The following is a 17,305-nucleotide window of genomic DNA, read 5'->3' as shown; positions in this document are numbered from 1 at the left end:
ATATTATTATTATTAATTAATTAATTAAATATTGGATATATACGTCAGTACAAAGTAACACTCCTTTTATTTTATATATATATACATACATATATAAATATTATATAAATGCATATAATTTATTTTTTGTTTTTGTTTTACTTTTTGATAGAATATAATTTTCAGTTCGTTTGTTTTCCCTTACATACTTTTTTATATATATATATATCAAGCAAACGAAACAAAAAAAATCAGTTAAATTTGTCTGTGGAAAATGCAATCATTAGGCTTATTATTTTTTTTTAATTATTCTTTCTTTTTTATTGTAAATATTTAACATAAATAAATTTATTATCTTTTTGGTCTAATCTCGAATTGTTTTCAATCACGGTTTTGTAGACTCGTATCGATAAGGAAAGTATATTTCATTTGTTTATCTATGATTCAAGAGCAATCACCTTTTGCATTGCTTTAGCAAAGTTCTCAATTGTTGTAATCAAGGTTTGATTAAATGAGGAAGCTTCACGCAAACTTAAAAAGTATTAATATAACGTAAGTACAAATAGTAGTCGTAAATCGGGGTATTACTATATCTTCGTCATTGGTTACCATGACCATTGTTTCCATAACAAATAAATTTGAACGTTATTTTAAAAGATAATTTTAATGGAACCTATTCAAGTGAAAGGATATTAAAGGAGTGATCAACGATGTAATTATCTTAAGGGGTTGTGAAAGTTGAGACATTCAGCTTTCATACGAGTGGTCGATGATGTAATTACCTTAAGGGGTTGATGTTATTATCTTATGGAGTTGTCGAGAAATTCACGAAAATCCGAAAAAAAACTGAAAAATAACGAGAAACCGTCGTTTGTCTGTTACGTATAAAACGTTAAGTAACAAAAGAGACTGAAAAAAACTTCGTTTCTAATTTTTTTCAATTTCAACAGCTTATAGCAGGCGACTCAATGACAGCACTAAGTTGTATGTGAGATATTCAGCTTTCATACGAGTGGTCGATGATGTAATTATCTTATGGGGAAATTCACGAAAAACTAAAACTGAACGTTATTTTAAAAGATAATTTTAATAAACCTATTCAAAAAGTACGAAGTAAAAAGTGAAAGGATATTATTTTAAATAAACAAGGAGTACTGTAAAAATAAATATTAAAATACCTAATTTTTTTATTTTGGGTTTATTTAAATGCACAGTTACAATTATTGCTTTGGAGTAACCACGAACGTGTGTACTTGTAAAAATGTATTTTAATCACGTATGTTGTCTAAATTGGTTGCTTCTTTTCAAACAGAAGTTTCATTGTCTAAAACAGGAACTATCAACGTCGTCGGTCTCAATCCTCGGTCGGAGGATGTTAATATTTCTTCTTTTGTAATCGAACCAGAAAGTGGACGTAATCTCGAAGGATCCAGAAGATTCCTGTTCTTTTCCAGATTCCTCAGTCTTTGCGGTGTCCGATTTGGAGAGGATTTTCTGCTGTTGCTTGAAGATTTCAATAGTTTCGCCCTAAAATCTTTAAGCAATTAATTGAATTGCTATTAATTATTCAAATCTTACGCATCAATGAGTTTCAGTAATAATCGTGAATACGCATTGAACTCTTCTTCACCAAAGTAACTAGGATCATGTCTTGCATGTTCATACAAATCACAGAACTGATGAATGAGCCGTTGACCACTACCATTTAATGGTGCAGCTAATGTTGTGAGCAGGTAAGCCCTTAAATTCTCGCTCGGATGTCTAAATAGTGCATGATCTTGCTGCTTAATTTCATTTTCTGTGAAAAAAGAAAAGAAAATGTTTTTAACTAATCATTCTTTGAGTTCAGATACATACCTAACATTTTGACATTATCCACTGCTTTAAGCCTATAGTAATGTACAGGAATTTGTTGAGTTATGTATCTAGGATCAGAGAGCAATAGATGGGGTTCTGTGGAAATTCTTGGTATCAAATCTATACGTCTATCAATCTCCTTTTTGAGCATCTACAGTAATATTTGTTGATTAATCTGATGCAAAGGTGATAAAAGCTGTACATACTTTTTTCGCGCTATGTCCAATAGGAACATGAGGACCTCTTCTAGATCTTAGTGCAAATCTCATAATCTGTCTCTTAGCAAAGATGAATAATAGAATAAATGTTAAAACACCTAAACCTATGATTATGACAACTGTGACGCCCGAGAGCTCCTCGGTCATGTTAGCTTTGGTCAGTTTCTTTATTCCAGTCGTCATAAGAACAAATTTATTATTAATTAAACGCTCTCAAACTTTGGATCAGTCTTTCTTCTGATTTGTTATGGTTTCGTTTCGTTTCGTTCGTTCTGACATCTGTTTGCATCTGTCACCCAGGGGGGTTCACAGCAGGGATACCAAAGCCGCTTGTTATTTTTTTCAAATCCCTGCTCAAAAGAGGTCAGATGATCATTGCCAACTGTAAAAATATTACACACAGAGACGCAAATTGACATACACAGGGGGACCACTTCTTTGAAATTTCAAATTAATTGTGGCGCCGCGTTATGTCATTTTTAATATGACTTGGTCCCCCTGGTCGGGATTTTTATACAGCCGGGTTTTCGATACACTCGTATAACGCAGGGGGACCAAGTCATATGAGAAATCTGTTGTATAGCCACAGCCAGTCCCCAGGTATAACGTATTTGAAACGACATCTACACGACAAATCTAGTAAGCGCTCAAGTAAACAATTACGGCAAAGTTACGTCAAATTTGAATCTCTTATCCGAAAAAATGAAAATTCGTTGAATTGATGCAGAGTCGGATCGTTAACTTGAGGGGTCCTGAGGTGCAGATTTATGTTTTATTTCAAAGTCGCACTCATGATTTTACCTATGAATGTACTTATATCGTACTTTATTCATTTATTTCTAATACTTTCTTATGCTGGCTTGGCAACTAAGTGATTGGTTTTAGCACATACTTTTGTTTTGTAAACATGTTCAAAGCACCTAACATATTGTTTTCTTGTTGTTTGGATTTCCTCCTTTAATTTAGTAAAAAATTGTATCGATTAGTTATTTAATTTTTGTTTTTATCAGAATTTAAAAATGGAAGAACAGTGTCAAAATTGGTTTGCCTAATTTCGTTCTAGTGATTTCTCACTGAAAAATGCGCAACGGCCAGATCGTTGCAATCACTTAGTTGTAACCCAATTATTGTCTACACAACACACAAATTACAGATTACATCAATATATCGTATTACGAATTCTCCATAGTCCAGTTTGAAAGTATACAAAAATAAACTAAATTTTAATTGAGCAAAACAAAATTATTTTTTTTATACATAAAAGATTGTTTTTTTTTTCCTTTTACACAATAAAGTCTCTATTTGTGCTGTTCATTTTTATTACGATTAGTCCGGTTTCGAATCGTCTATGCTGTATTTTGCTGTTTTGCTATTGCTGTATTTTGTAGATTGATTGGTTCATGAATTAATATTTAAGTAGATACAAATCTACAAAAAAAATATTTTGTTCCGTTGATATTACGTTTCGAAATAATTTAGAAAACTGTAATATTTTTAGAGATAAACATTTTTCAGCAATCTATTTTAAGAAATAATGAGCTGAATTCGTGACATCAACAACAAATAAAAGGAGTCAAAAGATTGGTCCAGTAATCAACCTTAACTTAAGCACATTCAAGACGCATACACTCACGAACTGTTCATACTATAAAACGATTTGGCATATCATGGGGTTTGTAGCACTTCAGTCTTCTGTGATGGTCTTCGGTATTATTATTCTCCATATCAAGAGAATTTTATGCTGTATTTGCTTATCTCTTTCATGACTAGGTTGGAGTTGGTGAAATAATTAATATCATCATTTCCACGGTAAAACGGTGACTATTCTCAGCTTTTTTGATTGGTACATTTTTGAAGACTATTTTTTTATCATAATTTATTTAAAATTGAATTCAAATGATTATGGCAAATAACTGTTCGAGTTAATTGAATGTGAATATTTATTGATCGGTGATTAAAGTTAACGTTTGTAACTTTATAACGAAAAAACTAAATGTTTAGATTTAACTGATGTTCAATTTAAACATTTTCATCATTATTTATCACCTATAAACCATGCTTGTAAAAACAATTGAATTAAGCCAATTTGCTTAACGGAAATCAAATAGAATAAATAAAATATGCGACGTTTCTCAATTTACATATCTATTAATTCGGCAATTACAGTTAACGATAAGTAAAATTACTATGGGTTCATCAATTTTTGTATCTAACTGATGTTCAAAGTGTAATTTTTATTTGTCGAAAAACGTTGTCTTAGACATTATTTTACGATTAAAATTATATTTTTTTCTAAGATCATCTTCATCATAATTTATAACATTTAATTAAGTTTTCAAAAAAACAATAAAAATGTTATTGATTATGCCAATTTGCTTATGCAAATCAAGCAAAATCAATAAAATTAACGAGTGGATATATCTTTACAAAAATTAATTCGTTAAGCGATTCAGAGATAAAAAATGTAAAACAGTTTCAATGTTATTTAATCTTTTTTTCTAATTCTTTCATTGTTAACATTTTGTCTTTAATTTCACCTTTATTTTCTTTGTTTTTTGTTACCAAGTTTTCTAAATTTTCCTGAGAAAATCATCATCTTACATACTTCTCTTCTTTGTTGACATTTTTGAAACCTATGGAGCTACGAGGATACCTTCATTTCAAATTTCTTGGACGTTACATTCTTGAAATTGGCCTTGAATTAGATTTTTTTTAGTTAAATATTGAAATTGAGTACTTCGTTATATCGAAGCTTCTGTTCTATCTAGTAGTTATGTCGTTGTGGAGTCCTAGTGGAGTTTTTAAGGAATGCTAGAGGTGAAGTTGGAGTTTTTATGATAATAAACACTTTATTATTCTCTATAAGATTATTAATAATGTCTATGTCTAGATTCCAGTTTCTAGATTTGTTACTAGGGTTTTTATGAGTCTAACTAGGACTCGAGAGGACTCTCCACTAAGACTAAAACTATCTTGGACTAGCGACTAGCTAGGACTATGACTTTAACACCGACTCTTTAAGACTCCCTTTGCATTACATAAACATCCTGTTATATAGTAGTCAATTAGCATAGTGGGAGTACAATATTTAGTAAGGGAAGATAGTACCTAATACCAAGAAGTAAGGGTAGATGTATATATTAACAATATTGATTAAGAATAGTCGTTTCATAATGATTAGTTATGGGATCTTCCTAAGTGGTATTTGTGGTCATTGTGCAATTACAATGCATAATGAAAAATTCCGAAATTATATTATATATAAAATGATAAGTACATAAATTTCATGTTTTGTTTTTGCACATTGACTGTATCTATATATAATTTAAAATGTGATATAATTGTATTTGTAGGCAAACGACATCGTCCCACCGATCTAAATATTATTATTTTACAAATGATGAGGCTGCTAATATTTGCATTTGCATCTTGCAAATGGCTTCGAGTAAAGTGTCGAACATGTATTCTGCGGCCGTCGTTGAATATTTTCCGGAGAGATTCAGCAAAGTTTTCGATTTGAAAGAGACGATCACAAAACGCGTCGACACCTACATCGAAATCCTCTCGAACATGGAACAGGTGAGTTTATTTTTCGATACTCTAAATGAGTCTCCAATGAGATAATTCGTTTTAGGATTTGGATATCATCGTCTACCCCGAATCCACGCTACAGTTCAGATCAAAAATGTATACCAGGGAAGATCTGATCGCACCTTCTTCGGAATCAAATGCATATAATGAATATTTCGTGAATTTATCGTGTGCGGCAAAGAAGTATAGGGCTTACCTTTCGGTGGATTTAATTTATGCAGCGATGATAAATGGAACGTTTACAACACGAACGTAGTTTTCGATAGGGATGGAATCGTTGTGGCGAGGTAAATCGTTATTTTGAGTATTTAACAATCAAATTTCTAATGTCTTAACATTGCAGCTACAGAAAGTATAACTTATTTGGGAAGCACGTGAATGTTCCGGAAGAACCAATGCACACGACGTTTGTGGTTTCCGCTCATGTGGTTCTCCGAATTAACATTCCTCACCGGTATTTAAAAAAAATCATCTTTGCAATAATCAAAACTCAATTAAAATTGTACACGTTTCAGCGGTGCAAACTCAACATATGTGGCGCAAGTGGCGCTAATAATCCAAGAAGCGGAAGCAGCGGATCAGGAATATATCAAGGTTTAATTGATCAACACTAAACTTAGTTAAAGTTTATATTATTGACATTTTGCAGGGAGATAGGGTCCGTTGAAGATATACATCAACGGTACCAAAGTTTTGGTGGCGAACGTAGAGAAGGTTTGGGACAGTTCTTTGTCCGTCGAAAATCGAAATGCAGATGTTAACGAAGGGGAAGACGTGGATAATTTAAAATTGTTCTACGACGACCTTACTAGTAATAGCTAATTAAGTTGTTGCAAAACCATGATTAAAAATAACGTTCTTCCAGAATACAACAGCTTCAATTTGGACGTGGGTCAGCAGGACAATGTAATTTCCACGTCGTTGCTAGAAACACCGGAAAACTGAGCGACAAACAGTCGTACGTTTACAAATTGGTTGGATATTCGGGATGTCGCAGTTTTCAGATACATAAAGACGGTTTGTGCCATGGTAACCTGCCTGGACAACAGTTTATCGACATGCGGTCATAGGTAACAATATTTTATTGTAGATGTAAAATTCAAAAACTTATTCTTTCTTCTATTCAGGATTCCATCCAACCAAGACACGTATCCGATTCTGTTCGAAGATATCAAAGTCGAGATGAAGGAGAACAAGAACTCTAAGCAATACCCGAACGCTGTACTGGGTGACCTAAAACCTCTGTATAACGAGAACTTCGACTGGAAGAAATCCGAAGGTAGCAGAGTTATTTCGCTGAAGAAACCGCGCAGGTTCTTCATGACTTTCGGCATCTACGGGCGGGTTTTCGAGCCGAAAACAATGAAGATCGATTCAGAATTGTAACAGTTTTAACATATGATATTTATTGCTATGTCCAGAATGGAAATACGTTGATTGTTAACATTTGTTGGGAGGCAGTTTTTAATCTTCCACTGAAAAACACATCCTTTGCAACATCAATAAATTTCAAACATCATTTTTTTGCGATCTATTCATTAAACCATCTAATTTCTTGAACTTAATTATTTTTAATGGCTAAATCATGGAAGTTGCGTTGTGATCAGTTGGATATACTTACAAATTCTAACAACAAAAACTTGTATTACCAGAGAGATGGAGTTTAAGCTTAATTTATATAACAAGTTAAAGTATTGATTACATTATTTAAGCTAATTTAAAGCTTACAAAATAATCTAATACAATTTTTAATAATAAAAATATTTACTATATAATTCATCCAAATTTACAAAATACAAAAGTTTAAATAGTGTTTTATATAAAGATAATTATTATGGAGGTCTACTTATGTCCTTTCTAATAGATTACATTTATATATAAATTTTGCATGATCTCATTTAATACATTGTAAACTACATCAGTGAGGTCTCCTCGTAATCTTAGATTACAAAGTTTACTACTTAAAATCGTGCGGTAATAAGCACACAATTATGTTAGACGTGAACTTCAAAAAACAGATACTGTGCGTGACACAGTGCAATTGAGATAATCAAAATTACAATATCCAAAAGAGATAAGTGCAAATAACGTGATTTTTCCAATGGATTGATAAGAAATTCTATATAAATTTAAAAGTAGAAACAACACGAATGTATCGCGTTTTTGTTTTTTTTTTGCAAACAAATCAGAACATGCGAATTTTAACGGCTATTTTGGTAATTGGTGCTTTGGCACAAGTGTTATGCGAAGATTCTAACACATACAAGGCGGCTGTGGTCGAATACTTTCCGAAGAAAATTGATGGAAATTTAAATGAGGTTGTCGAAGGACGAACCAATGAATACATTGAAATTTTATCCAAAATTGGCGAGGTGAGCTGCGTTTCATCCATTCAATTCAGTATGTTCATTTTTTTTAATATATTAGAAACTGGACATTATTGTTTATCCGGAATCTACGTTGCTAACCGGTGTGGTAGTATCGCAATCAAAATTAATCGAGGAGGCTGCTATAGTTGAAGTCGAAGATGTACCCTGCGCCAATGAGAAAAACCATCAGAAATATTTTGTTAATTTATCGTGTGCAGCTAAAAATCACAAGACTTATCTCTCGGTAAACTTATTAGAAAAGGTTAAGTGCGAGGGAGAAAAGTGTCCGCATGGATGGTGGATGTATAACACAAACGTGGTTTTCGATCGAACAGGCAAAATTGTTGCAAGGTAAGAAAACTAATTTAATAGCAACAACAAAAACTTTATTTTAAGACATTTTCTATAAAGTTTTGAGTTGTCTTTATTTTTAATTCTTTGTCCAATTAGAACAAATCCCAACTTCAATCGAGATACAAAAAAAATAGTTCATTCAATTCTCTGTAGTTTTTTCTTTAAGTGTTTCAACACTAAATTTCGTAAATCGTACATTTATTTTTATACGTATATTTTATGTTTGTTGAAAAAAGAACATTGGAAACATTATTAAATGTACGGTATATAATCTATTATTGCGTTCCAACATGATTATTATTTATTTTTGAACTTTGTAACATAGTTCAAAAATCTCGCAAAACGGTTTTTGCAAAAACACAAACTCAATGGGACATTGAAATCAGTAAGATGAAAAATGAACCAATGGAATTTTATCTTAACAGTATAATTATATTATAGGTTTTTATAATTATTTAATCAATAAATCATGTATTATTATATTGGTTCGGAAAGAAAGTAATTTCGCTTTTTTTTGGTGTAATTCATCGTTTTTGAATGACGTTATTGTAAATGGTCTATTTTATATTATCAATGTTTCTTCGTTTAAAAATAGTGACGATTTCATTGCGTTTGAAATGGATATTGCAAATATTGATTCGTTTCTTTTTCAATTCATGCTAATCTCGAGATTCTTAATGAGTCCAACACATTTGTGATTTTCAGTTGTAGTGTGTGATAAAATTGCACAGTTTTATGTCAATTCGTTTCAATTAAGACTTTGATGTAGTCATTAATGTGGTCATTAACTTCAGTAAGTCGATCAGAATGTTAGTTATCTTCTCTAGAACAGATTTTTTTAATTCTGTTAAACAATCTATATCATAAACTTCACATATCAGCAGTTTTCTTGCCGTTATGGAAATAAAAATTATGTAAAATATGTAGAAAATGTTCATTTTTGCACTCATGTTAAATTTGAAACTAACAGCTGCAAATAAAATTACGTGCAATTGACATCTAAAGAAAGCTAAAAGTGACAGCAGGAAAAAATTATAATATTATCATTAGTTAATTATCATTAGTAATTAACATTTATTTAAGGATAAAATGTTAATATAAAAATAGGTATAATCATGTGAAACTTAAAATTTTATCTTTCGCTTATAGTAAAATTTTATTTTAAATTTCTTATCTTGGTCAGGGGGGTTCACGGGATACGGCAAAATTGTAATCTTTTTTTTTACGATAAATCAGTTGGTATGGGACGTTTACAATGCCTGAGAGAGAAGATTACATAACGAGCATTTCGCTTAACGAACAAATTGACTCGCTTAAAGATCGACGTTTTGCATAACGAGTGACGATGAGAAGAGAAGTCCCGGATTGCGCTCCTGCTTCATTATTTTTAAAACATGTGTACACATATTGTGTGTATTTTTGAATATGTTTCATTGTACTATATAAGTAAAAATCCGGAAATTTTGGAAAGGATTAAACTCGTTAAGCGAGGTTCCACTGTATATGTATTTAGCAACTTGTACAAATACTTGTAGCATGTCTACCAATTTAACAGTATTATTTACGATAATTATTTGTTTCATTTTCACTTATGTACCTAGATTTTTTTTATTGATGACAAAATTTTCATAAGACGATAATGATCTTAAATGATGAGTGAATTAGTAAACTGAGAATGAACACGATCTGTAGTAGATATATTTGACAATTTGGGCAAGTACTTGTAACATCTATACTAAATGAATGTGACTATTTACAATAAGTGTTTTGTAAGATGACTAAAATTTCGTAACAGGTGAAAACTGTTTGTGAAATAGAACTTAAATGATTAAGAAAATAGAAGTAAAGAAGTGTTAATTTAAAGATATATTTTTTTATTTCAACGGCATTCACTGCTTGAAAGTGCTTATGCAGTGCTTCCAAGGTGCTTCGAATACAGAGTTGACTTTATCGTTGATGTCGCAGCTCAAGTATGTTTCGACATCGTAAACCACGCGATCGCACACGAAGTTGTAGTATTTGACTAAATGCGGACACATCTCTTTCTTATCCTCGTCCGTGAAGCTGCTACTGTACAGAAAATCAATAGGCTGTTTATCGATGTATTCTTTAGCATCGTGGACGGCTGTATCGTTGGTTAATTCCAGGATTCCGCAGGACTTCGAAAGTTTCTCATGAAAGCTGTTTGCAAATGACTTGCACTCATTCAGTCCTCCGTCGACCTGATCATTGAACTCTTTAAATTTGGCCTGGATGTCAGCGTGACGTCTCGTCAAGTTGGCATCATGTTTATCCAAGTAATTATTTATGAAATTGGAAGCTTGCGTCTCCAAGCTCGAGACATTTTTCATGCAGGTTTCCATGGATCCGCAGTGATGCGAAAGTACCTAAACACACAAAGTGGGATTCATATAATGTTTTTATTACAGCCCTATTTCTGCCACCTATTGGTGCTTATCGATCCAATTTGCAATTGTTATGTAATAAATATTTATAAGTAATACCAACCACTACTTAATTTAGTGATTTAACAAATTTGACAACTTAAACAAATTTAAATCACCATATTAATATCTAGCATTTCCGAATATATTTCTTATTTATGATATTAAATGGATGTCATATAAATTATTAACAGTTATCCATACCTGATTTACACACGTCACGAAAATAACCATCACAATTTTCATCATTTTGTCAACTGTTAAAACGGAAAACCTTCTGTTGGTATTATATACCAAATTGAGGAATTCAAAAATCGCGTGATTTTATCAGTACTGCGAAAGCTAACACTTAAATCTTAGCGTTTCTTCGAAATAACAAAAAAATGCACTAAATAATTTTGAAACTATTTCGTATGGTGCAAACACGCCGTATCCAACTAACGCAGTTACGTGTCTATTGTTCAGTACACTTGTTTTGCGATGTGGACGTAGTGTGGACGCACCATTAGAATCATAAATTATTTTAAATCGTAAATGCTTTGCATACTTGGAATAAGATTTTTTGAAATAATTGCAAGTTCAAAAAGTAATATATTTGACGCTTACTCTGTTAATTATTGCTTCACTTTAAATGAGAAATGTTTTTTTATGAAATAAATTGTATTTCTTTTTAGCTACAGGAAATTGAATTTATTTGGAGAAAATGTGGAGGTTCCCAAACCGATGAGAACTACATTTACAACAGACTTTGGTGTAACTTTCGGAATGTTCATATGCTTTGATATTATGTTCAAAGAACCAGCTTTGGAAGTGGTTAATCAGGGTGTGAAGCACTTTTTATATCCGACGATGTGGTTTTCCGAATTACCATTCCTCTCAGGTAGTTAAAAAACATAAATATTTCATTAAAAAAATAACTGCTAATGATTTGGAATATTTTAGCTGTTCAAACGCAATACATGTGGTCGTACGAGAATGATGTAGTTCTGTTGGCGAGCGGTGCTAATAATCCGAAGAAGGGTAGCGGCGGATCTGGGATTTACCAAGGTTCATTAAGAAATGTTATCAACATTGAAATATTTCAAATTTGATTGCATATTTCAGGAAGGAAGGGTCCTTTGACTACCTATATGAGCGACAAAGAAGGTACCAAAGTGCTGATTGCGGACGTGGAGAAAGTTTGGAAGTACTCCGAAGATAATGAAATTGTTGAAACGAGCAAAGAAGTAGAAGATGTGGACGGTTTATTACTTATTTACGACAAATTAGAATGTGCGTTTGATAAATATAAAAGCAATGAAATCATTGAGATTCTCGTATTTTAGATTATAACACGTACAATTTGGATGTCCAGCAGCGCGAATACAGATTCAAAATCAGCGAGGATTTCGAATGTAATTTTAAAGTGGAAGCGAGGAATACCGAAGTAGAGGTCAGCAAAAAGTCATATCACTATAAACTGGTTGCATATTCAGGAGAGAGAAGTTTCAGCGGCGTAGCGACTGGAAACGTTCAGGCTTGCTCGATCTTAACGTGCACCGATGAAAGTTTAAAGAATTGCGGTCATAGGTGAGTTGATCTCAAAACTATTTATCTATTATATTAACAAATGTTTTCATTGTAGGATTTTGAAAAACGAAGACACGTACCCGATCAAATTCGATAGAATCGAGATTGAGATGAAGGTCAAGGAGAACGAAAACTCGAAACAGTTTCCGAACGCGATTTATTCGAATTTGAAACCGCTGGGCAGTAGAAATGTCGATTGGAAGGAAAACGGAAGAAGCAAAGTTATTTCCCTGAAGACACCAGGAGAACCGTTCATCACTTTCGGTATTTTCGGAAGAGTGTTTTAAATTTAAATTACATAAACTATATTATATTATATCAACCTTCTCTAATTTATTGAATATACGGCAATACTTCGTACAGTCCGCGTTATATGACACCGGACGAATCGAATAACAAAGTTCCTTAAAAATAAACCACAGAAAAAGAGACTTCACTGTATGAATGATGAAAAAAAAACATTATTTATGTATAAAATATTGTGTGAAGTATTTTATTTTAGAATGTATTTCTATTTTGTTATAGTAAACTAAGGGAAGTATTGATGTTCAATAATAAATAAAAAATAATAAAAGAACAATGTTGCCAAAATAAATATTTAATTTGTCAAAGAAAAGCACCCCAAGTACATCCGCACAAAAACAGCCATTCCAGTTTGAAACACCATATTTAATCTTATTACCACAAAATAATGAGTTTTTAAGAAATATTATAATTACTTACAATCTGATAAAACACTGTTTGTATAATACTTTTCTCAATGAAAGAAAATCAAATTTGACCATTAATTTCGACGAAAAAAATTGGTTTAAAAAACTTTACTTTGCAGACATCTTCTCCATTCTAAACCAACTAAATTTATCTATGCAAAGAACTCAGATTTTCCATGCAAGATAAAACAGACGCGATGAAACTTTGTAAATGGATTCGAATAATATTGTATTGACTATTAAGTGATGGCGTATTTCAAATAAGAAGGAAAATTGAAGATTTTCGTCAAACTGTTTTAATTTTATTGAATGCATGCATCAACGATCTGGCTGTTGTGCATTTTTCAGCGAAAAAATCACCAGAACGAAATTTGGCAAACCAATGTTGACACTGCCTTTCTTTAAAGGTTTCATTCTCATATACAGAACATATTTTTTTCGAAATTATTCTCAAATGATAACGATCTTGATAACGATCATACAAATTATTTAATTCAATGTCATCTCCATGACTCGGTATATTTCCATCACAGGTAGCTCAAATCATACTCATCGCCAAACCTGGAAAACAAACGGACGCGGCGTCTTCGTATAGACCAGTGATTCCCAAAGTGGTCTATATCGACCCCCAGGGGTCTATGACAATCTGTAAGGGATCTACGTCAGCGAAAAAAAAAATCTGGGGGTCCATGAAATGAAAATGGGGGTCCACGATAGTGGATCTCAACCGGTGGCAATCGAAATCCCGACAATCAAAATCCCAACAATCAAAATCCCGACATTCGAAATCCCGACGTTCGAAATCCCGACAACCATAATCCCGACTATATCGAAATCGCGACAGTGTCTTTTATTATATATGACGGCCAAAACAGAACATTAATGAGTTATCTTCGCGGAATAGCTCGACTGTATCGAAATCCCGACAACCATAATCCCGACAGTGTCTTTTATTATATATGACCGCCAAAACAGAATATTAATGAGTTATCTTCGAGGAATAGCTCATAGTGTTTCATTATAATTATTTTATTCATTTTTGTATTATAATAAAGATAATTTTAAAAATTCATCGCTCGAGTTTTTTATTTCTAGAATATAACGGGAGGAGTTGAGATTATTAATTGTTGTTATATATTGTATTTGATTTCATTGAATTATTCATAATAAAATTTGGCAATTTGAAATAATCTGAAATGTAATTAGATTATTAATTGTTTTATTAACTATTAATAACAATATATTATTATTGTATTTGTTTTCGTTGTTTTCTCCACAATNACATCTCAAATACAATTAGATTATTAATTGTTATTATTGTATTTGTTTTCATTGACTTAATAAAACTTAAAATTAAGAAATATTCTAAATTAAAATTAATTTATTGTTATTAATATTAAATAATAGTAGATGGTGACTGCGTTTCGGAATAATTTAAAAATGTTATTGTATAAATTATAATAATAAAAGACACTGTCGGGATTTCGATACAGTCGGGATTTCGAACGTCGGGATTTCAATAGTAAAAGTATTTATGAAGTAAAAAAAAATATTATATATGTTTATAAAATAAAAGACACTGTCGGGATTTCGATACAGTCAGGATTTCAATAGTAAAAGTATTTATGAAGTAAAAAAAAATATTATATATGTTTATAAAATTGTGTAAGTTGTAGGATGTAGGCATTCGCTTTGTGGTCGCAATACATTTGATGTAAAAAAAAATATTATGTATGTTTATAAAATTGTGTAAGTTGTAAGTCATGTATTGCATGTTGAACTTGTAAAAACCTGCATATAATTATTATATATGTTTATAAAATTGTGTAAGTTGTAGGATGTAGGCATTCGCTTTGTGGTCGCAATAGATTTTGAACTTGTAAAAACCTGCACATAATGATATACCAGTATCATCTTGTTACTCAGAGCAAAGATCTTAATAATTATAAAGATGTCCCAATATAAATTTACAAAAAATCAATATCAGGTAAGTAGAGGATCTACCCAAAACCGAAAAACATGGCAAGGAGTCTACGACACAAAAAAGTTTGAGAACCTCTGATATAGACCCATCAGCCTCCTGCCGGTACTGTCTAAACTGTTCGAGAAGCTGTTGCTGCAAAGACTGAAGCCCTGGCTGTTGGATAGTCATCTCATTCCGGAATACCAGTTTGGATTTCGTGAGCGACATGGCACTGTGGAACAGGTGCATCGTGTGGTGGATGTGATTGGCAAAAGTCTTGAGGAGAAGAGGACGACTCTGCCGCTTTCCTCGACATCTCACAGGCGTTCTACCGATTATGGCATGGAGGATTGCTATATACAATTAAAAAGTGTCTCCCACATAAATATTACGTCATATTCAAATCGTACTTGGACGAAGTGACCTCGCTACGCCCAATCCTCTATGGTGTCCCGCAGGGAAGTGTTTCTGGACCCTTACTCTATTTGATCTTCACGCCTGATCTACCAACTCCTCAGCACGATACTATAGCCACATTTGCTGATGACACCCTTGTTCTAGCATCCCACCAAAGCCAAACTACGGCCTCACAGATACTCCAAAGAAGTCTGAATAGCATAGAACATTGATTCAGAAAGTGGAGAATTAGGGCTAATGAAACTAAGTCGACAAACTTGTCCACCCGTTACACTGAATGGCTGTGCCCTACCACAGGCTGAAGATGCTAAGTATCTTGGCATGCATCTGGATAGTCGACTTACCTGGAAAAAGCATATTACGACAAAAAGAAAACAGCTGGAACTGGCAGTAAAAAGATTGCATTGGCTGATGGGTAGATACTCATCCATCTCAGCGGAAAACAAAGTTTTAATATAAAAAACGACAATAAAACCGATATGGACTTATGGATTACAACTATGGGGATCTGCTTGTAATACAAACATTGACATCATACAGCGGTTCCAGTCAAAAACGCTTAGAGCAATTGCCAATGCTCCCTGGTTCTCGACTAACGAATACATTCATCAATACACTAGAGTCCGATTTATGAAGAATGAGATAACGGAACTCAGCAGCAAATACCAACATCGGCTTCAAACCAACTTCAAACCACTCTGTGGAGTTTGGTCGCTGGATCAATCTCCAATATATATTTGTCGGAGTATCTAAGACAACAGCACCTGACCAAACATCGTAGTCCACACGTGGTAGAGATACAAAGAGTCATTGTTTCCACGCTGGAGCGTGTAAACAACAGTTTTGCCAAATAACGTTGTCAGCACTTGGGAGAACAAGGACGGACACGTGTGCATGATCGGGGCAGCACATCTTCGGGGTCTTCAGGGAAGAAGGGTATTTCCCCCGGAGGAGTGGGAGTGGAATACGTCAGCCGAAGGATCAGTGGGAATGGATTGATTCACATTCAAGATTGAGATTCAGACTGGTGAACTAAAAGGCCACAGTAGCTGAGACTTATCGCTGATGTAGATCACTAGCTTTGATATTGCAGAAGGATTAGTTTATTAACTATTGTTAGTGGTTATTTGTAATAATGGCTTCTCCAAACGCCTCACTCGGGAGCAATCCTGGCGATTCGACATCAGAAGTGGGATATACCAGAGAAGACGATACAAAAAAACCAAATGGCTTCTCCAAACGCCTCACTCGGGGAGCAATCCTGGCGATTCGACATCAGAAGTGGGATTTACCGGAGAGGATGTTACGAACAACCCCTTGGACCAACCGAAGACTAGCCATGTTGAGAAGCTGTTGAAAAAAATGATAGCGAGTCAACTACAGGCGGGACCATCGAGATTAAATAAAACTGATCGATTTCTACAAGTGCAACTACCACGCTTCAACCCATCTTCGAAGTTGGCTGATCCAGATCTCAGGATGAGGAAATCCGTGAAGAATTTTGTCTGTTCCACCACCTCGTAAGGATAGTGTGCCAAAAGATTAAAAAGTTTTTTTTTGTATAGAAGCAGCCTGCGCTATTTCGGCTCGATCATCATATTGGTCCGAAGCGTCAGTCGTTTCTATACCGAGTGACGAAGGAGTGATCTGGAGCAGACCAGTCACCTGGAGCTGATCCGTTGCCTGGAGCCGATCAGTCACCTAGAGTTGATCCGTTGCCTGGAGCCGATCAGTCACCTGGTGCTGACTCGTCGCCTGGAGCCGACCAGTCACCTGGAGCCGACCAGTCACCTGGAGCCGACCAGTCACCTGGAGCTGACCCGTCGCCTGGAGC

The 17,305-nt window shown here is 33.6% G+C and overlaps 3 protein-coding genes and 1 long non-coding RNA gene across 4 annotated transcripts; 2 read left to right on the top strand and 2 right to left on the bottom strand.

Annotated features, from left to right (window-relative positions):
* Positions 1-1,131: 1,131 nt before the first annotated feature.
* On the bottom strand, positions 1,132-2,337 carry LOC108566566 (uncharacterized protein C1orf43 homolog). Its single transcript, XM_017926531.1, has 4 exons — positions 2,043-2,337; positions 1,837-1,987; positions 1,558-1,777; positions 1,132-1,506 (listed from the first exon to the last, which is right to left on the bottom strand). The coding sequence occupies exons 1-4, from the start codon at positions 2,235-2,237 to the stop codon at positions 1,284-1,286; spliced, it is 789 nt and encodes a 262-aa protein (XP_017782020.1). The 5' UTR covers positions 2,238-2,337; the 3' UTR covers positions 1,132-1,283.
* Positions 2,338-6,147: 3,810 nt separating this feature from the next.
* LOC108566568 lies at positions 6,148-6,582 on the top strand. The gene is made up of 3 exons (XR_001891214.1): positions 6,148-6,239; positions 6,295-6,456; positions 6,511-6,582. It is a non-coding gene; the product is annotated as an uncharacterized LOC108566568 (long non-coding RNA).
* Positions 6,583-7,837: 1,255 nt separating this feature from the next.
* LOC108566530 (vanin-like protein 1) lies at positions 7,838-12,963 on the top strand. Its single transcript, XM_017926460.1, has 7 exons — positions 7,838-8,017; positions 8,073-8,365; positions 11,487-11,692; positions 11,755-11,859; positions 11,917-12,084; positions 12,138-12,381; positions 12,437-12,963. Exons 1-7 carry the CDS (start codon positions 7,838-7,840, stop codon positions 12,666-12,668), a joined length of 1,428 nt encoding a protein of 475 aa, XP_017781949.1. The 3' UTR covers positions 12,669-12,963.
* On the bottom strand, positions 10,226-11,065 carry LOC108566567. Its single transcript, XM_017926532.1, has 2 exons — positions 11,017-11,065; positions 10,226-10,755 (listed from the first exon to the last, which is right to left on the bottom strand). The coding sequence occupies exons 1-2, from the start codon at positions 11,059-11,061 to the stop codon at positions 10,258-10,260; spliced, it is 543 nt and encodes a 180-aa protein (XP_017782021.1). The 5' UTR covers positions 11,062-11,065; the 3' UTR covers positions 10,226-10,257.
* Positions 12,964-17,305: the final 4,342 nt, after the last annotated feature.

Source organism: Nicrophorus vespilloides, unplaced genomic scaffold (assembly GCF_001412225.1).
Source record: "Nicrophorus vespilloides isolate i.1.1-1 unplaced genomic scaffold, Nicve_v1.0, whole genome shotgun sequence".
Classification (NCBI taxonomy): domain Eukaryota; kingdom Metazoa; phylum Arthropoda; class Insecta; order Coleoptera; family Silphidae; genus Nicrophorus; species Nicrophorus vespilloides.
Note: the sequence above shows the minus strand (reverse complement) of the source record. Positions and strands in the feature narration are given on the sequence as shown.

Excerpts from the sequence above, each read along its gene's own strand:
- LOC108566567 (XM_017926532.1), bottom strand. The coding sequence starts at position 11,061 with ATGATGAAAATTGTGATGGTTATTTTCGTGACGTGTGTAAATCAG. Across the intron at positions 10,756-11,016 it reads TCGTGACGTGTGTAAATCAG|GTACTTTCGCATCACTGCGG; the intron begins GTATGGATAACT and ends TTGTGTGTTTAG.
- LOC108566566 (XM_017926531.1), bottom strand. The coding sequence starts at position 2,237 with ATGACGACTGGAATAAAGAAACTGACCAAAGCTAACATGACCGAGGAG. Across the intron at positions 1,988-2,042 it reads TTGGACATAGCGCGAAAAAA|ATGCTCAAAAAGGAGATTGA; the intron begins GTATGTACAGCT and ends ATATTACTGTAG. Across the intron at positions 1,507-1,557 it reads TTACTGAAACTCATTGATGC|GGCGAAACTATTGAAATCTT; the intron begins GTAAGATTTGAA and ends TAAAGATTTTAG.
- LOC108566530 (XM_017926460.1), top strand. The coding sequence starts at position 7,838 with ATGCGAATTTTAACGGCTATTTTGGTAATTGGTGCTTTGGCACAAGTG. Across the intron at positions 12,085-12,137 it reads TATTTACGACAAATTAGAAT|ATTATAACACGTACAATTTG; the intron begins GTGCGTTTGATA and ends CTCGTATTTTAG. Across the intron at positions 12,382-12,436 it reads TTAAAGAATTGCGGTCATAG|GATTTTGAAAAACGAAGACA; the intron begins GTGAGTTGATCT and ends TTTTCATTGTAG.